We start from the raw sequence: 23,593 nt of genomic DNA, 5'->3' as shown, positions 1-23,593 counted from the left end.
TATACATGCAACGAGATCAAATGAGTGTCTGAATCCCAGTCTGGAGAGCAAAGAGACTGATTCCCTCCCCCCCCATAATTTTCCTTAAAGATCTTGGCGTCCTCTGATTGGAGGTTGGGTTTGTTGAAACTTAAATCTAAGTTTCAGTGTACAAATAAAGAGCCTGTATTTATCCTGCACAGAAACAATATAACTCACCAAACCTAACTCTCTTTGCACATGTTACATCTGCCCCACCTGCAGTGCAGCATGCTTTTGCCCATTTTGAGAACAAATTTGTCTTGCAATAAGATTTTTATTAGGCTCATGGAGTACATGCCAGCGGCTATTGTGACAGGATGGTTCTGCCACTTGGTCTTGGGTCTGCATGTATTGTTATTAACCTGTTGCTGACCAGTCCTGCTGGCAGTACTTCCCACCAGTTGTAGGCAAGGTTCTATATTCACTGTGGCTCTGACCGCTTTAAATGGGCAATGGTAATAAATGGTAAACCAGCCTGATTTTGCATTTATTGCTGCCCTTTTAAATCCAGTGGTCAGAACATCTGAGCGTCAAGTGCTTTAAAAAGCCGCTGTCTAGTACATATGCCCCTTGGACTGTTATCCTGGTGGTATTTTGCCACCTTACCCTAAAGTGTAGAGTTAAAAAAATACCTGCGGTATAATTGTCCCATGGAGTTAATTGTCACATATAATTGTTCAGATGACTACTCTAGGGCTTCTTGGCAGATTATAGTCATTGGCATACTATGTATTTATTCCTCAATAGGTTTTTACATCTTCTTCAGATCTGAGTGTTCTTTGTTCTTCATGATGAAGCTTGCATAAAAAAAAAATGCTGTGGCCAAGCAGCTTGGTTTTGAAATGCTTTCATTGAGCTCTGTTCGACTCTAAATTATGATGTCAAATGAAGAATATTGAGTGCTCCAGAGTTTATCCAGGTGTATGTTACTAAAGTAGTTTTATAGTCATGTAGAAAAAGTTCCAGATTGTTTTTGTAGATTGTGTTGATCGGTTGCAAAAATGTCTGAAATGTGCTTGATGAAATAATGAGAACCTCGGGCGGCATCTTAATTAAAGGGGGAGGACCTCGGGCGGCATCTTAATTAAAGGGGGAGGACCTCGGGCGGCATCTTAATTAAAGGGGGAGGACCTCGGGCGGCATCTTAATTAAAGGGGGAGGACCTCGGGCGGCATCTTAATTAAAGGGGGAGGACCTCGGGCGGCATCTTAATTAAAGGGAGAGGACCTCGGGCGGCATCTTGCAGGGGGAGAGGACCTCGGGCGGCATCTTGCAGGGGGAGAGGACCTCGGGCGGCATCTTACAGGGGGAGAGGACCTCGGGCGGCATCTTACAGGTGGAGAGGACCTCGGGCGGCATCTTACAGGTGGAGAGGACCTCGGGCGGCATCTTACAGGGGGAGAGGACCTCGGGCGGCATCTTACAGGGGGAGAGGACCTCGGGCGGCATCTTACAGGGGGAGAGGACCTCGGGCGGCATCTTACAGGGGGAGAGGACCTCGGGCGGCATCTTAATTAAAGGGGGAGGACCTCGGGCGGCATCTTAATTAAAGGGGGAGGATCTCGGGCGGCATCTTAATTAAAGGGGGAGGACCTCGGGCGGCATCTTAATTAAAGGGGGAGGACCTTCGGCGGTATCTTTAATTAAAGGGGGAGAACCTCGGGCAGCATCTTACAGGGGGAGAGGACCTCGGGCGGCATCTTACAGGGGGAGAGGACCTCGGGCGGCATCTTACAGGGGGAGAGGACCTTGGGCGGCATCTTACAGGGGAGAGGACCTCGGGCGGCATCTTACAGGGGGAGAGGACCCCGGGGCGGCATCTTGCAGGGGGAGAGGACCCCGGGGCGGCATCTTGCAGGGGGAGAGGACCCCGGGGCGGCATCTTGCAGGGGGAGAGGACCCGGGCGGCATCTTGCAGGGGGAGAGGACCCCGGGGCGGCATCTTGCAGGGGGAGAGGACCCCGGGGCGGCATCTTGCAGGGGGAGAGGACCCCGGGGCGGCATTTCAGAGTAGGCACCACATGGAGGTTTTTGCTATAACCATTTCTGTATGGGACACAGTTGTTAGGTCGACATATGAAATAGGTTGACATGTATAAGGTTGGAAGGTAGATACAAGCATTAGGTAATCAATGGGAAGGTTGACATGAGATTTTTAATTATTTATTTTTTAACCAAATTGTGCCGACAGGCGGTATTTCATGCCTTACCCTCCACTACGGCGTGGAGGGAGAATATAATGGGGTAGTTGTTTCCTAGCACGGCACCCAGATTTTCTACGTACGCTAACGTAGTGAAATCGCATCGCATTGCATGCCGCTATATAGTGACATGAGATACGTGCGATGTGATTTCACTCCCGCTCACTGTTTACCTCATCTGGGTCAATGTTTACCCTCACTGGTAGTCCCGCCCCCTGTCACATCCTCACAGAAATCACTTTGTGGGTTATTTTGTGAGAGGAGAGGATGTATATTTGAGAGCTCCCCCTGTTGCTAGCGGCGCACTGGTTCCCGGGGTGCCGCTTGTCTTTCGTCACCATGGTGAGATTCATTTATGCATGGGCCCAGGAGCTGACCTCAATCCAGTTTTGCCAGGACGAGCTCTATATGTCTAAAAAGACTGGCGTCTTATATAATAGATGGATGAGAGAGGCCTGCACGTGTGACCTCCTGGCGCTGCCGCAGTGCCATATTGGCGGACCCTGGAAGATCGACGAATGTTGGACGCATGCTCCCACAGCAGTGGGTTTTGGGCGGTATCTGCCGTGAGAAGGGCCAGTGCTTCCTGTGTATGGTGCCTCGGAGAGATGCTAGCACATTGGTGGCGGCCATTGCGGACAATATCGAGGCAGGCACCACTATTTATAGTGACTGTTGGAGGGGTTACACCAGAGAGGAACTGCGACCTGCAGGGAATTACCATGCACAAGGTAACCATAGGTTCAACTTTGTAGATCCTACAACAGGCGTGCAAACGCAAAATATCGAGCGCATGTGGCGCGCGTGCAAGTGGCGCAACAAGCGTCAGAGGGGTACGGCACGCCACATGTTGAAGTCGTACCTCCAAGAATGTATTTGGAGGCAAACATTGGGTGGGGAGAACCCTTTTGAAAGAGCCCTGTTCGCACTGACCCTCCTTCCTAAAGAGGACTGATGTTTTCATTGTAAATAATTATTAATCATTCTTGTTCTAATATTTCAGTAAAAATTATAGTTCTTTGTTACCACATGTCGTCATTACGGTCTCAGATGTATGATGTGAATGTGTTCCTAAACCCCACACCATGGCAAGCCCCGCGAGGGGCGGTGGAGCGCATCCTCCGACCTTTTCATACCCCTACTATCCACGTCGGCGTGGAGTTGATTTTATATAGTGTGGTGAGCGGACGCAGAATACATATAAAGTTATCCGTGTGAGCTCGCCACACTATATAAAATCAACTCCACGCCGACGTGGATAGTGGGGGTATGAAAAGGTCGGAGGACGTTAGGCTCGCAAGAAAAATGCCAGAGGTGCTTACAATTGTAAGCACCTATCACATGCTAATACTATGCACATATGACATGTCATTGCATCACATGACATAGTAAGCAACCATCACATCTCATGGCATGGGTGCTTATACAATTAAATATCGCATTGCATCGCATTTGGTGCCATGTGATATTTAATTGTATAAGCACTCCTGTGCACTTAACATGGACATCGCACAACACTATACACGGTACGATTTTCCTACGCAGAATAGCCCACTAAGCTATTTGCTTAGTGGGCGCCGCTCTAAGTAACAAGTACCTACAGTAGTCTGCCGATCGCAGCGAAGCACTGTGCCGGAAGCATAGTGAGCCATGTGAGGGGACACGGTGCACTGATATGTGGCCATGTCAATTTACGTAGAAATTAGGGACAATAAAAGTGAAAACCATGTCGACCTAAGGTGTGTTGATATTCATAGTGTCAACCCTCTGATCCATTCCGTTCTGTCGCACCCTGCGGTGCAGTTTCTGTGGATGGCAGTAGAGAACAGGTGCATTGCTTGGCTTTGTACTGTCCAAGCTTAGTGTCCTGGTCCTAGAACACCTGCCTGTAACTACTTATTGTCTGGAACCTTGGCTGCAGAGGGAAACAATCGGGGGTTAAAGTGCCTCAATCACTCACATTCCTGCGCGGATGTGGAACAGACCTTTTCAGCACCCGAGAGCTGCACTTACCACAATAGGGGTATATCACCTCCAAGTAAAATGGCATTAAGTTACTGATGTATGATGGGAATTAGACCATTCTCCCTGCAGGAATGTCTGTGTGTTTGCCACAATTGTGTCTTGGGATAAGATTCTCCGGTACTTGTGTAGTTTCTCGGCGCCAGGCTACTTCCGGTTTCTACGTTTGCCACAACTATCTAAAATAAACTAACTTAACTCAATGCCAACATGGATAGTTCATACCCCCACTATCCATGTTGGCATGGAGTTGATTTTAGATAGCGTAGCGAGCCACCGAGCCCACAGCGTGGGCGAGCGAAGCATGCCCCGCAAGGGGACTCAGACGCACGGCGCAATGAAACTACACAAGTACCGATTCTCCTTACATGCTGTAGTGTTTCCTTGCAGCCGGATTATATCACCCTGACACTAATGTATAACCTGAATATTTAACGACGGGCGATTGGTGTTCTCCTATGGTACCTGCCAGCCAAGTGTACGCTACATAAATGAGAGGTAGCAGGATGTACCAGTGCATTGCTTTATAACAGTATCCCAAACTCTTCCTTTACAGTCCAGTTTTTAAGGATATTGATGCTTGAGCACAGGTGACTTAATTAGTACCTCAGTTAATATAATATAACCATCTGAACTTAAGCACGGATATCTTTCTAACCTGGACTGTAATGTGAACCTTGGGAAACGGTCATAAAAATATAGATTTAATGTTACACGTGCTGTTCAGTGACAGGAATGAAGATATTGGGAACGCAGCACTGCTTTCTGCTCCTCCTGCCCCAGAAGACACAACATCAGGATAGGGAAGGGCAGGAGCAGGGCCGGCAACAGAAATCTTGGGGCCCCCCACCCTCCTCAAACTCCCCCTATGTTGTAGTGTAGTGTGACTGCACCCTGAGGACAGCTTGCTCAGCCTCCCAGCAGCAACGCACAGCAAGCTGCCTGTCAATGAGAGGAGGGTGGCTGCGCAGATTGCGTTATAGTGCAGAGTGGCCGGGCAGGAAACTTCCTCTGTGCCTGCCTCCCGCAGCAAGCAGTGTTCTCCAGTAAGAACAAGGCTAATCCCATTTGCCATAAGAGATCACGCAGAACCGGCCGCTGCCCAGGACATCTAAATCTCACAATGTGACAATAAACATGAACCTCTATTCCACCCAGCGATACACTCTACATTCAGAATTAGCGTTCAGCTTCCAGAAATGTTATTACCCCCCCCCCCCCCCCCACTAGAGCAGGGGTGGGAAATTATTTCAGCTGGGGAGCCACTTAATACTTCCAGGAGATATTCGAGGGCCGCACTCCAGAAATAGGGGGTGTGGTAACTCAAAAAGGTTTCTTTGAATGTATTGTAGCACACCATATACCCCTTTTACACATCATGCAACACAATAGTAGGCCCCTTATACTTGCCCATTACATTAGTAATTCCACAAACCAGCTCCCCCTTAGTAATTCCACACACACACACACACACACGCCCCCATCAGTAATGACACACACGTGTGGACAGCTCGGTGCTGCTGTATATGTGTCCGATGGTGGCTGCGTGCGGCGTAGTCCTGTGGCCTTTCCCGCATGCGCCGGGCCTGCTACGCACAGGCCGAGTGTCGGCTACACAGGACTACGCCACATGCGCACACACACACAGCCTCCAACAGACACACATACAGCAGTGCTGAGCGACAGACCAGGCAGGCCGCATGTGGCCCGCGGGCTTCCTGTTGCCCACCCCTGCACTAGAGGAGATTGTGAAAGATTTGGCTCAGAGAGGCTTCAAGCAATAGCTTTTAGTATATCTTGTAGTACGTGCACTCATTATTGTTAACGATGCACACTACTGCACATAATGAACAACTGATGTCTGCAGAACGTGCAGGTCAATTTGGAGATAAATACATATTTTGAAGTGATTCTCGGTCTTCGGAACCCCACATATTCACGGTTTCCAGGTCTCCCGACAGGCGCAGTCATGACTGACGCATTTTAAAAGATCCACAGGTGGAACTACTTATTTCACTTGATTCTGTGAGGAGACCTGCAAAACATGCTCCGTGTGGGGTCCTGAGGACCGACTTTGAGACCCTGTGCATTAATGGCTTACACTTGGTGAAAGAACTCAGACATGGTTGACTATTGATATTTTATTAAAAGGATTGAATATTCTCTTTAAAGTTCCTGCTGTTGCTATATCTCACTATTATACAATTAAATGGTATTTAAGAAAAAAATAAAAAATACGCGTAAAAGAAATTTTTTAAATTAAAAAAGTGAAAAAATGTCATAATGTAGTTTTACACAAACCTATATTAAAGTATCCTAGGCGAAAAATGCGCAATGACTTAAATACTGCATCTAATTACCATAGGGGTAAGGAGAATCCGAGTAAGCCAGTGGGGTAGGTCTGGGGGGGGGGGGGGCACCCCAGAACTGGCTATAAAGTAAAACGCATTGAAGTGTTTAAGTCACTTATAACATGGATTTCTCATGGACCTAGTTGAAGCAAGATTAACACCCCTTTCAGACGTACGCAAAAATCCTGGGTTTTTTCACATCAACGCGCATCAACCTGGGACTAGCGTTTGTCTGAAAGGGTCTACCCGGGATGTCACTCTTGGATCCTGCAAGCAACCCGGGTCTCTAAAATCCCAGGATCGAACCCAGGAGTGAAATCCCAGGTTGAATGTCTGAAAGGGGTACAAGTTGTTCAGCGGACGTGTGATATGATTGACGCCGCGCTGAGATTTGTGCAGAACGCTTTGATTTGCAAACAGTTTCTGGAATTCTACCAGATGAATATTTTTGGGGTATTCGTTGGGAACGAGTCATCATAATTAACAATCGATTGCACTGATTATACATGGATCTAAATAGGTTTCAAGGTCTCGCTGGCCTTCAAAATTCCATAATCAACAATCAGTCTGTGGATTATACTCAAATTCTACCCATCAACTCCGCACAGCGATGAACGGATGGTCAACAAGACCTGCTGAATTGTTAAGTACAAGTACTAAGTGCCTGGGGGGGTAGTACAGCCAGAGGAACAGGTGCAGGTGGCAGATGTTTGATAGTCAAAAGATTCTTCTTGCAAAGTCTGATGATTGGCGAAGTCAAGGCAGAACGGATGATGAGACATCGGTTGGTGTCGATGTTAAGATGCGTTATCAAAGGCAAAAAAAGGCATCAGAGGAATTTGTCACTCACGGCCTCTGTGGACGAGACTTAATGAGTGACCGGTCAGCTGAACAGGATAGATCCCATCATCCAGACCCTCAGGGGGGGTCAGCCGTTAATGACAATGCTCAGTAATGTCAACCACCACCGCTTTCTTCCAGCTAAACAGGAAGTAACCTGTTCCGGCCCCAGCAGCCACCGCTATGCACAGGTACGCGTTGTAGCTCATGAATATTAACATGAGGAAATAGCTGATGACCACTTGGATGACATGGAGGAACGTCTGGAAAACATGCGGTAAGCTCACCATCTGTTGGCTGGAGACAAGAAGGAAATACGGGTGACGGCAACATTCCTCATGCTACCAAATAACCTGTACCCCCCCAAACCAAATATTACAATACAGTTTTACCTGAGTATATTTTCAGACTGCACTAAAAAAAAAACGGTATTTTGCCGATTTTAACCGTTTTAAAACTGTAATCTGTGCGGTCTGAAAGGTGCAAAGTGATTTTACCATTTCCCAAAAAAAACCAACGTTTTTTGGAAACGGTAAAAAAGCAGGTTCCTACCCGTTTCAGACCTGTTTATTTTTTGTGGTCTGAAACGGTACCCAGGCAGCAGTGAGCACTATTGGTCCCCAGTGCAGTGCATATTTAATGAGTCGGACGCTCATGACATATGCGCATATGTAATGAGCGTCCGGCTCATTAAATATGCACTGCGCCGACACCAGGTACAACACCACCTTTCACCAGGCAGCTCACAACACCAATACACCACACCAGGTGCCCACCCCACCATTATTACCCCTTATTGGGATAGGGCGTGCTAGCAACCCACCCCCCCAGACCGGGAAGCCCACCATCATACCATCACAGGACACCCCATCAGTCTGTGACCCAGGTGCCGGCACCCATCACCCTGTGACCCGGGAGCAGATTCCCCATCACCACGGACTGGGCACACGTCGCACAGACACCCGGCTACCTCAGCCTCCCCTTGCAGCATCCCAGCGCAGCTGCCAGTGTCCCCTGCAGTCCCGGCCCATCTTACCGGCCAGCTAATCAGGCTCCAGGCGACAAGGAGCAGCGGTCGGGCCCGAAGAGGAGCCGCTACCCCCCACTCATCGCCTCGGCGTCCGGGCTCCCGGCTGTGTGGTGAGAACCCCGGACTGATGCTCTCAGCGCCCGCCCCGCTTTATGCTGCTTTCACACCGCAAACCTGCTTTAGACCAGGTATTTACGTGTGGTGTGAAAGGGGTTAAACTTGCTCGGACCCGTTTTAAATACCTGGTCTAAGCAGGTTTTGCGGTGTGAAAGCAGCATTAGAGGCCGTTTAAATTCAAACAAACATAATTTTAAAGAACAATTTTTGTTGGCAGGTCCAGTATGTCACCTTACCCGCTACCAGAACCTCCTTATAAGGAGATATTACAATGGACAGGGCCGAGGTATCAAGCTTAAAAAAAATGGTAACATGGAGAGTGATAAACAACCAGCTCCAAATTGACATTTTTCAAACCCAGCCTGTAACATAGGGATGGGGAACCTTTGACCCTCCAGCTGCTGTTGAACTACACATCCCAGCATGGCCAAATAGCAAAACTGCAGGAAGGCATGCTGGGATGTGTAGTTCAGCAACAGTTGCAGGGCTGAAGGTTCCCCATCCCTGCTGTAACGTGGCAGCTAGGAGCCTATTGGTTGGCTTCTTCTCACCTTGTGAAGCTTGGTACATCTGGCCCACAATGAGTTACTGTCACCCAGACAGAATCTGGTTATCGCTTTACAAGGAACAAGTGACATCAGAGGCATGAGGGGCTTAGATGATGTCACCAGTTCCCAGTGAAATGATTGCAGCAGTCCATGCGCACGTTCCACTATAAAGGGGTTACTGTATGTAAGATATTTCACCCACTGCGACTGTGCCATCTCTTACCCCACAGTTTTGTGCGTCTCCATCAGGGTGGTCCCGTTGGGTCCCGGCACGGGCATGGAGTTATAACGGATGCTGACTTGTGACCTCCGGAGCAAGGATTCCCGTGCGATCTTCAGCCCCTCGTACAGCAACGCCAGCAGGAACACGGCCACAAAGGCTCCGGCCATTTCTAATGGTAAATCAATTACAGGTGCAATTGCTTAGAACGTTCTCTAAACCAGCAGATCTAGGATTGCACAGGTAACACTGGCACTAAGTGGGATTAGGAAGTTCCATAATAAATGTTCATTTTTTATAGACAATATTATCCAGTCCCCATACTGCATGAGGCGTTATAACTGCACACTAAATAAATCACCTTACGTAGTTTAAAGTAATATATAAAAGTACCTGCAGTTACAGTTGGACAATTTCGGATACATTGGAACCTATGTCATACATGTAACATACGTACCTCCAGCAGTGTTAATCACCAGTCCCTTGAACAGCAGCTCCACATTTGAGTACCCAAAGTAAAACACCATTGGCTGGGGAGGAGAAGGAAGGAGAATAGGAGTTATACTGTGGCGTACATCGATCAGCATCTCCTCAATGATCACCCCCCCACCCCCTCTTCCCGTAACCCTTGTAATAGGCAGCACCACCCCCAGGAGCTGCTGAGAGGGATCTACGCAAGACTAACTAGTGGTATCCCAGCAGCCAACCGAAATAAACCATTACACTTTATAACTAGTGCCAGACCCTGATTGGGGCACCCATAGGCTTGGGGGTGCAGTTCCTCCTTCCTGCCTGGGGTGTCGCTGCCTGCTGTGATGTCAATACAACAGTCTGTCTTGTATCTCAACATTGAGATAGAAACCAGACTGTTCTTGAAGTACCACAGCAGACAGCAACACCGCAGGCAGGGAGGAGGAACTACAAGGAGTTTACAAGGAGCAGGGTGCTAGAATGAAGACTAGAAACGGGTTGGGATCGTTTGGTCGAATGCATTATGGTCGAATGTCATTACATCGAATCCATTAGGTCGAATTGCTAAAAGGTCGACATGACTCTAGGTCGACATGGGAAAAGGTCGAAATGATTCTAGGTCGAAAGGTCATTAGTTCGACAGGTCATTAGGTCGACAAGGTCATTAGTTCGACATTGTCTAGGTCGACATTCACAAAGTCGACATGGGGGTTTTCACAGTTTTTTTTTACCTGAATGTCAACACAGTCGACATGGACACAGTTTAAAGTGCACTGCATCCCCTCGCATCGCTCGCTGCGCTCGCTATGCTCGGCACACTATTTTATTCTCCCACCACGCCCTAGTGGATGGTAGGGCATGAAATACCGCCTGTCAGCACATGTCGGCTCAAAAAACAGTGAAAAAACCCCATGTCGACTTTGTGAATGTCGACCTAGACACTGTCGAACTAATGACCTTGTCGACCTAATGACCTGTCGAACTAATGACCTTTCGACCTAGAATCATTTCGACCTTTTCCCATGTCGACCTAGAATCATGTCGACCTTTTAGCAATTCGACCTAATGGTTACGATGTAATGACATTCGACCATAATGCATTCGACCAAATGACCGCATCCCCTAGAAACATATTATAGAGAAGAAATGTCAGCGAATGACGAAATAACATAACATACAAGGACAATTCCAATCTACTTAACCAGCAAATAAAAAGACAAGTCCTCATTCACATATCACTTGGTCATAGAGGATATTGGTGATGGAGCTGAGTGAGGAAATGGAATATAAATCCCCACTTCCGGTACCCACCATCATGTGCATGTCACCGCTGCCACCGCCACCACCACCCATATCGTGGTCGTGTCCAGTCGTGGTTGGGTCATGGTGACCGGCGTGCGGGTCCGATGTGGGCATCACATGATGACTGTGATCCATTGTGGAAGTGTTTGAATGCGCTGCACCCTGAGGATCCTGGAACGAGAACAGAGAGGATTAGGAATTTATGACGCTTCGTGTGATGCTTTCCTAAAGAGATTGCCATCATCAGTCCCCAGGTCAGACATCGCTCCTCGAGCTCATGCCACCTATACCACAGACAGATATCATAACGGGCTCGGAACTTGGCGAGTTTAAAAGGGACATATGAACAGTTACACATCCACTGGACAGGTTGCTCAGCCAATCATGTGTGAGTGCACAGATAATGGCCAATGAGGATAGGCACAATACGTTATTGTAGGTTTAGCACCTGATATCCCCCCCCCCTTGGTTCTGTGTCTGACCCAGCAGCCCACACACAACGGCCTGGAGCTCATCTGTGTTGTACATTGTATAACCTGATTATTACCGGATGCAGCAAAAGGTCTACGGGCGCCTGAGGCTTGTCCTTTGCCGGGAAATGGACGTAATGTGGGAGATAAAGAATCAGGATCCCGCAATGTAATTAGTTTACATCAGTCAGCAGAACACAAATTGTACCGAAGTAATGAGATTAGAAACAGTGTCGCCCTCTGTGCCCCTGTACGCAGGCCGCGCAGCAGAGATCGGGGTGGGTCTGGGGGCCTGGGCTCCGGCAGAAGGAATGTAATACTCAACGGGACGGATTCTGGTTAACTAGAAAATGCTCTCTCTAATGGACAAAACCATGCTGCACTGCAGGTGGGGTAGATGTAACAGGTGCAGAGAGAGTTAGATTTGGGAGATATATTGGTTCTGTGCAGAGTAAATATTTGCTGCTTTATTCTGCCACTGCAAAATAGATATCGGTATGAAGTAAAAACCCCACCCAAATCTAACTCTCTGCACATGTTACATCTGCCCCACCTGCAGTGCAGTATGGTTTTGTCCATTAAAGAGAGAATTTGCCTTTGCAAGTGAACCAAAATCAGGCCCAATGTATAGTGTGCAAACCAGTCCAATGTCATAGGTTCTGCCCCTTCACACGCAGCCGCTTTAAGCGTCACCCTTACATTAAGTTCCAGGAGTACCCACTATAATTCCCAGACCTTGGGTCCGGATCAGCACTGCGTCCCTGGGATGCATCGGGGGTGGCCCCTGCCCATGACTGGAACACGTAGTTTAGAATAACAGATAACAGGACGGTGCAGGTCATATACGGTTCCCCGCTGCCAAATTAGCATTTATCTGTCCCAAGATAAAGAACGGTGTCATATACAGGTAATGTAATACATGGGATCACACAGACAAAGGTGAGGCCACATTATGTACTGAGCGTAATAATCAGCCTTTAAGCAGGAATTATTAATATTGAGCAATACTGCAAATAAGATCAGTACCCTGGCAATAGGTTCCTTCCTCTATAGGTGTAATATGGCTGCACACTGGAGATTATACGCAGCGGCAGGCACACACTGATGTCCGAATACACCAGGGTCGATCACTAATCAGGAGAGAGATAGATATATATCCTTGGTATTGGTAATCGCACACACCGTCGTCACCAACCCTGAGCTTCCTAAGCCAATCAGATCATGGTTAGTTAAGCGCTTATTCAGCTAGAAACAGAATGTGGCTGCAGATCAGAACCACGTGGCCCGTCTACTCTGCCCTTGTGCCCTTGGACACGCTAGGGTTACATTTTTTGTTAGCAGCAACAGGAAAACCCAATGGAAACCCGTGCAAGCATGGGGAGAACCTACAAACTCCACACAAATAGGGTAGTGGTGGAAGTGACCTTAGTGCAGCAATGCTAACCACTACACCTGCCAGGTGTTTTCTTTATAGAAATTAAATTACAGTACACCCTGATAATTGCTCCTGCATGGGGGGGTATTTAGGGGCGAGTTGTCATGATTGCAGTATAGTGCCGCGAGATTGGATAACCTCCAACCGTGTGACCTCCCAACCCCTAAAGCACTGCAGGCTGAACCAGAATGATGCATTTCTGTGACCTGTAGGTGTCCTGCATATTCTGCGCATACAATATAGAAATTGGGCTACCCCCCCTTCTGCAACCAGCAGCTTATTAGTCCAGTGCACATTTCCTCCAACCCTTGTCCCCATCTTTTACAAACAGCAAGTTCCTCAATAATAAAAAGAAGAAATTCCCCAAGCCTCTCCCATGGTAGATTCCACCGAGATAGAGGAACACCCAGAACACAGTAATCTGCACTGAGGTGTAAATGATGAGAACAGAAATTGGGGCAATGAGCAAGGACAATAGCCATGCCGGATGAGGAGACCAGCCCAGGGGACGATTGGGGACAGTCCCAACCAGGACCAGGAACAGACGCTGCGATGGGAGCGTGCCCCGGACAGGATCCCGTGCCAGATTTCCTGGGGGGTGAGGATGAACAGGAAGAGTCAGGCGTGATGGCCAACGCCCTCCCGGGATTGGCTGAGAGGTGACAGGCGTTCAGATCCTAGCACTTCCTGGGTATAGGGCTAAATATGGAATAACACTCTACTATATTCATAGTGCACAATAAACCTATTAGAACAGAAGAGCTAAGAATTTGGGGTACAAAAAAAATATATAACGGTAGACCCAGGTAGAAGGTGTTGCAGTAATCCAGACATGAGGGAACGTAGTGCAGGATGCTGGGTATAATCCTCAGACGGTGAAATGGAAGGTTTGATGACGGCCGTCACCTGTCAGGCCAAAGTCCAGGACAGCCCCAAGCTTCAGTGTATTATTACCCGGCAATCACCATTAAACTATACCCTTCCTCTATGTAACCGCATAAGTTTGTGACATAGGGCCTTATTCTAGTTCACTCTTTCTGACAAAATCCTTCTTAGATGGACAAAACCATGTGCACTGCAGGTGGGGCAGATGTTACTTGTGCAGAGAGAATTAGATTTGGGTGGGGTTTTACTTCAAAGTTAGATCTATATTGCAGTGTAAAAATAAAGCAGTCAGTATTTACCCTGCACAGAAACTAAATAACTCACCCAAATCTATCTCTCTCTGCACATGTTACATCTGCCCCCCTGCAGTGCACATGGTTTTGTTCATCTAAGAAGGATTTTGTCAGAAAGAGTGAACTAGAATAAGGCCCAAAGTACTTTTACACCGGCCATGTTGAGTCACTGTGACTTCTACCATCATTATAATTCACACTTGGAGATATATTGCTGCTTTTACTGTCCGGTGCGGTAGGAAAGCTGTACAGACCGTTATGCTTGGACGTCGACATGCATGGTCATGTCGACAAATGCTGTTTTGTCCTTCTGTTACAGCCCTACACAAACTGCAGCCGAAAACTTTAATACAATGTGACTCAACATTCAGCCCAAGTTGTCATCCTGGAGTCGACGGGAAAGCATGTAGACGTTATGTTGACATCCAATGAGCAGACATTAAAGTGAGAACTTGAGTACTGTATATAATTCAGGGTCCATAGGTGAATCGTACAATTCAAATTAGACGGTAAATATGATATTACTAGGTGATTCATTGCGCTCTCCGGGCATTCTTCACACCGTCTTAAGGGTCTACAACCGCACCCCACCCCACCCCTGGAGCGGGGGTCTGGCCGCAACCCCCCCCCCCCCTCACCGGAGCAGCGGGTATGCCCGCCCTTCCCAAGAGCGACTATGTGTGTATAACGCTGTGAATCACTCTTGTAACCCCGCCCAGCGTTATACACACAGGGGATGAGTGACAGATCTGGCTAAATATATAAGAGATAAAAACACTGATAAAAGGCGATAGAGGTGCGCTCCTGGGGTACAGAGTGGGTGGTGGAAATGCAAACACAATAAGAAGTACTACGCAATGCTGAAATCCTCTGTTGCCCCTGTGGTTAACTCCGGTCGTCTCAGAGCCATATACGTAATATTTAGGTTTTTTGGTCCTATGTCCTGACACATACAGAGCCCTAGCGCTACATTTGTGGAGCAGTGCGACCCCTTGTGTAAGATCTAGGTATTACATGTGGTGCAGCGCTAGACCCAAACACTTGGCGATTACTGTTCTGCGTTTCGTCTTCGCCGGCATGCCGCTTCATCTGAGGAGGCGACACGCGGCCCGTGGTCACATCAAAGTTGAAAGCAGCAGCATGGCGACAGCACCCGAGCTGTAATGTTTAAACGTTGAACTCTCAGACACGGGAGTGACTGACAATATACACCGATTACTGCACAGAAGAGTCTGCTTAATGACATGACAGATTGCTTTGTTGCTGACCAGTAACACGTGTAAAGCGTCAGCTCTTGCGCACAAAATCAGCTGGGACGTTCCCCGTAAAATCAGCTGGGACGTTCCCCATAAGTACACACTACACGCAAAGAGTAAGCAAATATACTTTGGCAGAACGCAGATCCCTGGGGTCACTTCCCTGAGCTGTGCACAGCAGGAAGACAAGGTCCCTCCAGTATTAGGGACATTACAAGGAAAGGTTCCGTGTCGCTCTTAGCAGACAGATATTTTACTAGAAGCCCAGTGATTATTCCGGGCAGTGGCATTTGCCTTTGCAGCAGGTAACACAACTGCCCCCTTTATACAACACCCGGTCTCGCTCTCTGATTTGCGTCCTGCTGTAGGATCTCCTGAGTAGAGTTTCCATGCAAAGGTCTGGGGGACTGGGCGTACCCCGCGTTCCAACCTGATGGTTAAAGCCGGATAATATATTCCATAGGGGATTGTGTACTCCTTACTGTTCATTATAAGGATATTACAAGTCACGGCAGAGTTCTAGGACCATATAATGACACAAGGCCTCTGAGGGCGTAGAATGTACTGTATATTAAGGGGGTACATTGCTTATGTGTCTCTTATGGAGCGGGACACTATGGCCGCGGCCTGTACGACACATTATCTGCAGGAAATACTTCTCTAAGGTGCAGCAATGTACAGCTATATAACTTATATTTCTGTATGGCTTTCTCTGGTACCAGGGAGTGCGGGGGAACAATGATATCAGCAACACTTTCCACAGAGTCAGCGTTACACAGATAAAGTATAACAGCGAAGCTGCACACGTGCCCCGGCCTATAGAAGCTAGCTCACTGGGTATAAGTGCACGTGCCCCGGCCTATAGGAGCTAGCTCACTGGGTATAAGTGCAGACACGGCGCACGTGCCCCAGCCTATAGGAGCTAGCTCACTGGGTATACACGCAGTCACGGCGCACGTGCCCCGGCCTATAGGAGCTAGCTCACTGGGTATAAGTGCAGACACGGCGCACGTACCCCGGCCTATAGGAGCTAGCTCACTGGGTATAAGTGCAGACACGGTGCACGTGCCCCAGCCTATAGGAGCCAGCTCACTGGGTATAAGTGCACGTGCCCCGGCATATAGGAGCTAGCTCACTGGGTATAAGTGCAGACACGGCGCACGTGCCCCAGCCTATAGGAGCTAGCTCACTGGGTATACACGCAGTCACGGCGCACGTGCCCCGGCCTATAGGAGCTAGCTCGCTGGGTATAAGTGCAGACACGGCGCACGTGCCCCGGCCTATAGGAGCTAGCTCACTGGGTATAAGTGCAGACATGGCGCACGTGCCCCAGCCTATAGGAGCTAGCTCACTGGGTATATCGGCAGACACTGCGCACGTGCCCCGGCCTATAGGAGCTAGCTCGCTGGGTATAAGTGCAGACACGGCGCACGTGCCCCAGCCTATAGGAGCTAGCTCACTGGGTATACATGCAGACACTGCGCACGTGCCCCGGCCTATAGGAGCTAGCTCGCTGGGTATAAGTGCAGACATGGCGCACGTGCCCCGGCCTATAGGAGCTAACTCGCTGGGTATAAGCGCAGACATGGCACATGTACCCTGGCCTATAGGAGCTAGCTCGCTGGGTATAAGTGCATATGTGGCTCACGTGCCCCGACCTATAGGAGCTAGCTCGCTGGGTATAAGTGCAGACACGGCGCACGTGCCCCGGCCTATAGGAGCTAGCTCGCTGGGTATAAGTGCAGACACGGCGCACGTGCCCCGGCCTATAGGAGCTAGCTCGCTGGGTATAAGTGCAGACACGGCGCATGTGCCCCGGCCTATAGGAGCTAGCTCGCTGGGTATAAGTGCAGACACGGCGCACGTGCCCCGGCCTATAGGAGCTAGCTCGCTGGGTATAAGTGCAGACACGGCGCATGTGCCCCGGCCTATAGGAGCTAGCTCGCTGGGTATAAGTGCAGACACGGCGCACGTGCCCCGGCCTATAGGAGCTAGCTCGCTGGGTATAAGTGCAGACATGGCGCACGTGCCCCGGCCTATAGGAGCTAGCTCGCTGGGTATAAGTGCATACGTGGCTCACATGTCTTTGATCTTTGTACAACAGTGCTATAAAATGAGCAAAGTCTATGAAGATGAAGACGACACTGCTGAGTGGCCCCATTCTTAGATCACTCTATAGTAACAATCCATAAATTATTAACAGTAACTGATAACAGAGCCCTATGGAACAGGCGCTCCTTACACCAGTGGCACCCTGGGGTACCTCAGCTTCGTGGTCCAGGGTCAATTCACATTATTTATGGTCAAAGCTCCACAGACAGGATGTTTGGTGCGCGCAGAAATAAATCCCCCACATTACACACTGCTATCAGTCTATTGAAGTCTTTGCATACAGTCCCAGCATGCACTCTGGTCACACACTTAGCATTGTATGTATAGACAGGGAATTTGCTGAATGACCGGGATACAGAGTCTGTATACCAGAAGGATTATGCAGGACAAGCTCCAGCTGCAGATACCCGCTACTTCATGCCACCGCCTGCTGCCAGCTCTGTGGCACAGCAAAATATGTCGAGGCTCAGTTCCTACCATGTGTGTAGAAGGGTGGCTTGGAAGTGATGGAGGCTGGTAAGGTGTAGGAGGGTGTAACGTGTACATAGGTGCAGACCAAACAAGGTACCCTCACACTTACCGGACTGAGGGGTAGATGTATGAAGCAGTGATAAGGGAGGAGAAGTGATGAAGTGCCTGGTACTTTATCACCGGCCAATCAGATCCTGACTCTTTCTTTTTAAACCCAGCCTGTAACTGATTGGCCGGTGATAAAGTACCCGGCACTTTATCACTTCTCCTCCCTTATCACTGCTTCATACATCTACCCCTCAGCCTCTAGCCCAGCCTGACCAGTTGCCCCAATGGGTACGAGGCCACATCAGAGCGTGTAGTTTTGGTGACAGAACATGCAGGGCACACGTTACACCAGCCATTCTCTCGTAGCGAATATGATCATACTCTACCGACGGCAGCACCGGGAAATGCCAATATATCATCGCATATTATACAGCTCCAAATAACCGAACGCACTCTCTCGCAGGCTGCCCTACACAACGGTAACACCGGCTGTGGCGCTTTAACGCCTGGCTATTTTACGTGGCACGGCTGCCAAAAAGGTTGTGTAATCCCTCAATAACAAAGGCTACGAGGTGCGCACGCTCTATGAGGAGGAGAGGGGTAATTATCGGGCAAACCTAATTAAACCAATCGTGAAATCATATAAAAACAACAACACAGAATGAGGATTACGCAGAGAAGGGAATCAGTGAGGGGATGAATGAGAGGAGAAGCAGGACTACTGTTTACAATCAGACTATCACTGTAGTGTGTCCCTGACACCAGGGGGATTGGAGAGACCAATCAGGACAGGACCAGGGAACTGCGTCATGGATACGCGTCCAAAAGGATTCCCGCTGTCAGACCCATCCCGTGAGCCTTTCAGTGGTGCCGGTCAGTGAGACGGAATTAATATAATCTCCAGTTCCCCAAACGGTGACACAAGTGTAGGAGCGTCTGAGGAAAATGCCGACCAAGGCACTGAAACGCGTGAGTATTCGGTCTGACAGGAAGCATTGACATGTAGGTTAGTTATAATATCCCTTTATTCCAGAAGATCTAGAATTCACACAGGTTCTGGGGCTGGCTAAATTCAAGCCTGCATTCAACCTGACTAAGCAGCCACAGAACCTCTTTTATATCAGAGGTGTCAGGCAATATAAGCTGTAGCATAACTGACATCTCGGGGTTCCCCCCAAAAGTCTCTGGATACAACATTTCACAATACGACGGACAACGCCATGAGAAGCCGTCGACTTTGACGACACGTACAGAATGAATGCGGCAGTAGTGATAGAAAGGGTATAGTCCTTGGGTCGACCACTGAAGGTCAACACCCGAAATAGGTCGAAATGCTTAAGGTTGACATGGTTGGAAAGTCGTATGGGACATTGGGTCGAACAACTGAAGGTCGACATACATTAAGTTGACCACTGAAGGTTGACATGGGTTAGGTCGACATATGAAATAGGTCAACATGGTTTGAAGGTCGACACAAGCGTTAGGTTGACAGTGTCTAGGTCAACAGTCAAAAGGTCGACATGGACACCATATCGGCGAACCGCACCCACTTGCCATGCTTCGGGCACGGTGCCTCACTCTATTCTCCCACCAAGCTCTAGTGGATGGAAGGACATGAAATACCGCCTGTCGGCACAAAAAAAGGAAACATGTCAACATTTTGACCGTTGACCTAGTCGACCTTCCAACTATGTCGACCTTAAGCATGTCGACCTAACCCATGGGGGGGGGGGGGGGGGGTGCAGCCCCTCTGACATGTTACAGTAACGGCGAGCCTTTATCAACACATGCTCTCCCATGTTACTTTCCAGAGGATGATCATTTAGACCAACCGCAATGTCCCCCTACATACCTCTGAGGTGTGCTCCATTAGCTGTAGTGACTGTACACAGCCAGGGACCCAGAGAGTAAAGCCACCTGTGGCACCGTACACAGAGGTGACAAGGTACCACAGACAGCACAGGGTGAGAATCCCTCTCTATAGTCTGTGTTTGCTGTCGTTACTGGTCCGCCCTAACCCTAATCCATGGCCACAAACATTTCCCAGCTCAGAGCAGTGGTGCGCAACCTGCAGAGTAATAGCCACGGATCCCCCCATAACGCCGCCGCAACCTACGTGACGAAGCACAGCCGGGAACAGAGCCGCGTGGGAGCGGGATTACTAAGCAGGCTGTATAACAATAGGAATTAGGACTACAAGGTGTTCCCCAGACATCAGGCAGTTTAGTGTATTGGTTCCTACATGTCCTTCTGCACTGTAGCGGCTACTTTTATTCAAGGATTCAGATCTCCAGCAGAATCTCTAATCATGCAGAGGTATAGTTATGTCCTTTGCCCTTCTATACGGCACAGAGCTTCTCTGCCAGCACAGTTCTATTCCAATGCACAGAGCAGGGCTGTGTCACGCCCAAGGCCCACATCCAGCCACTTGGTGCATGGCCCTGACCCCGCTGTTAATTACCAGGCTCTGCTATGGAAGGATGCCTCTCATGAGCTCCTAGATGGCACCAAAGAGCAATTTGATTGCTCACAATTGAGGCGCAATCGCCGAGGGCAACAACATTTCTGCCTGCTGCCTCCTGAGGTGGTGAGCAGAAATGTGCCAAGTGTCCTGTTTGGTTGCACACTGTTTTAGTTGGATTTAGTCACTTTGCGCGGCTGAAAGCAGAGCTTTTGGGTGCCCAATCAAGGCAACAATTGAATTGCCCCAAAACTATTTTGAATCTCCCCTGTGTGTCTACACTCAGCTGCCACCCAGAAATGCCCGTTTTGCACAAAGAGGTCCTTCCAAAAAACACGATTTGAATCTTCCTCAGTGTACGCATACATGGTTGCAGATATCCGTAAGACCTGTCCTCATCGGGTCCCGCGTCCGACTCAGAATGATGGCCCCAATGCGCAGTGCGATGGACACCTCAGCATTTCTGCCTGTGCTGTGTGCATGGGGCTCGAATGGGAAATCTACTAGTTCCAAGACCATCAAAATGACGTAGCACAACAGTAATGTCAGCGGCTGCGTGCACTCGGCCAGAGCAATACCTCAATGGCTCCATCATGCGCCATCTAGTGTCTGCCGGTGTGCAAAACAATTGAATTCCCACCATAGAGGAGAGGAGCAGCATTAGCCTAGAACACATAGAACAAGTAATATGTACTCATTTTACAAATAATTATTTTATATCTCTGTTTACCCTCTGCAATGACAGAACCCCTGCACGCAGCAGCCAGATGGCAGAGGTGTCATGTGACTAGTGGTCACATGACTCATGGCCAGTTCTGCATATTGCATCAGAATCCGAGCAGCCTCAGGTCACCACATTCCTATATATTAATAGGAATACAACATCTCTTACCCCAGTGACAGTAGTTTGGTGGGTGTACCTACTGACCCCCAATAATCATATTGCATAGGTTAACAAAGACCTAGTTGGACTTGTGAGTATTTGACTTCTGAGTACGAATACGGAGAGAGGGACAGTGTCATCTCAGCTGAGGCCAAAACAGACGCTATGCCAAATATTGTAACAGCCGAGGTCAACGGCCAACGTCCAAACATCACCTGTGCAAACACCTGGGCACAGAACCGCAGTGACGAGAGGAGTGGTGTCAAACTCATGGCCCTCCAGCTCATAGCTGCCGACTTCTATGCTGCCCTCTCCGGGAGAGGGCATCCAGGTCACTGAAGTAGGGGGGAGAGGCTCTGGGAGGGGAAAGGGGCAGCTCAGGGGCGGAGCCACGGATGGACTGCTCTAATGGGGGCGTGGCTATAGCAAAGGCGTTATTTTATCCCCGTCCCCTGCAGTGCCGGTATTTCAGGCATTGCACTTCTAGGGGCGGGGCTAAAATGACGCGATCGCCGGGTGTGTGTGTTTTCGCGGGTGATGTATGGAAATTGCAGGAGGGTTGCCCCTCTTTCCGGGGCCCGGCCATTCCAGGAGGGTTGGCAACCCTGCTCCAGCTGTTGTGGAACTACACATCCCAGCATGCCCTGCCACAGATTTTATATAATGGATTGCTAAAACAGTGGCAGGGCATGCTGGGACATGTAGGGGGTTATTCTGGTTCGCTCTTTCTGGCAAATTCCTTCTTGATGGATAAAACCATGTGCACTGCAGGTGGGGCAGATGTAACGTGCAGAGAGAATTAGATTTGGGGGAGTTATTTTGTTTCTGTGCAGGGTAAATACTGACTGCTTTATTTTTACACTGCAATATAGATCTCACTTTGAAGTAAAACCCCACCCAAATCTAACTCTCTCTGCACAAGTAACATCTACCCCACCTGCAGTGCACATGGTTTTGTCCATCTAAGAAGGAATTTGCCAGAAGGAGTGAACCAGAATAACCACACAGTTCCACAGCTGGAGGGCCACGAGTTTGACACCACTGTACTAGAGTAACACATAGCAACAATGTAAGTAGTATCAAGTCAGTGACCTCCAAAGTGTCCTCAGCAGTGCAGGGGGAGGCTAAACAGGATCCGGGCTACTTAGGTGGTTATTCTGGTGGATTCACTCGGATGTGAATTCGCACCCATGCGAGTCGACCAGAACCCGCCCTGCGAATGGTGGTACGCCCGCATCCCCCCCCATTGCACGCCACGTACGTTCAAATGCCAGAGGGAACCGGCGCATACTCCAAACATCGGTCCCTGTGCGAAGGAACATCGGCTGCCAACGGACCAGAATAATGTCCTTAATCAGTTCTCCGACCAATGTTTTTTCCAGTTGCGGGCACATGCGAAGCTTGGTTGCGAGGGGAAACGGCGGTGGGTGCAGGCATTCCCCAGGGTGGCGCTGCAAGGATTTGGTAAGCTGCGAGCTTCGCAAATCACAGAGTCAATTAGAATCAGGCCCCGTGCCCGCTATACAGGATATTCTGTATGAAATCCCAGCTCAGCAGAATGCACTACCCTGCTGACTGCGCAGCCCAAGTCCGACGCAGGAAATGGCCGATAACAGTACTAGGCCCGGCCTGGTCATCGCTTTCCCCAGAAATTCTACATAACACAATATCTATAACCCAGCCCTCAATACGCTGCCCCCGAAACGCTGGGGTGCAGATTACAGAGCTGCCGTCTTCCAGGAATTGTTATTTTTGTCAAAATGAAAATAGTTGTTTTCCTTCTTGGTGATTCTGTGGGGTAGTTGTACTAAGCCTTGGTGAGCGATAAAGCAGAGAGAGAGATAAAGTACCAGCTACTCCGCTTCTAACCGCCATATAGTGCATTTACCCATTTGTCACATGCAGAATGTCCGCACCGCGGATTCCCCACCGCCACTCACACAATATAAATATACGTGGAGGCAGCCATTTCTAATAACATTGGCTATGGACTACTTGTATCCGGCCAGCATGAACGTCTGTCCTATTCCCCGTATCCTGCACATGGCGGAGAAAATCGCCATTTTGTGCGACAAGGTATCCACGAAAATGTACTAAGTGCCTCAGATATGGCGCTTTCCGCCGCTGCAAGTGCCAGGTACTTCCTTACGGTCACT

At 49.0% G+C, this 23,593-nt stretch overlaps 1 protein-coding gene across 4 annotated transcripts in view; it reads right to left on the bottom strand.

Moving 5' to 3' along the window:
• Positions 1-6,370: 6,370 nt before the first annotated feature.
• The window catches only part of SLC31A1 (solute carrier family 31 member 1), a 21,641-nt gene continuing 4,418 nt past the window's right edge, over positions 6,371-23,593 (bottom strand). For 2 of the 4 annotated variants that reach the window (XM_083161182.1, XM_083161180.1), the window contains exons 2-5: positions 11,133-11,294; positions 9,808-9,880; positions 9,354-9,522; positions 6,371-7,732 (exon numbers count right to left, since the gene is read on the bottom strand). In XM_083161182.1, the coding sequence (XP_083017308.1) occupies positions 7,531-7,732; positions 9,354-9,522; positions 9,808-9,880; positions 11,133-11,258 (570 nt within the window). In that variant the 5' untranslated portion in view covers positions 11,259-11,294 and the 3' untranslated portion in view covers positions 6,371-7,530. Of the gene's footprint in view, positions 7,733-9,353; positions 9,523-9,807; positions 9,881-11,132; positions 11,295-11,670; positions 11,757-12,619; positions 12,726-23,593 lie in introns of those variants that run through there. The other 2 variants (XM_083161181.1, XM_083161183.1) reach the window with 2 other exon arrangements.

Source organism: Crinia signifera, chromosome 9 (genome assembly GCF_055691185.1).
Source record: "Crinia signifera chromosome 9, ASM5569118v1, whole genome shotgun sequence".
NCBI lineage: Eukaryota > Metazoa > Chordata > Amphibia > Anura > Myobatrachidae > Crinia > Crinia signifera.
The sequence above is the reverse complement of the archived record's forward strand: the minus strand, read 5'-3'. Positions and strand labels throughout refer to the sequence as shown.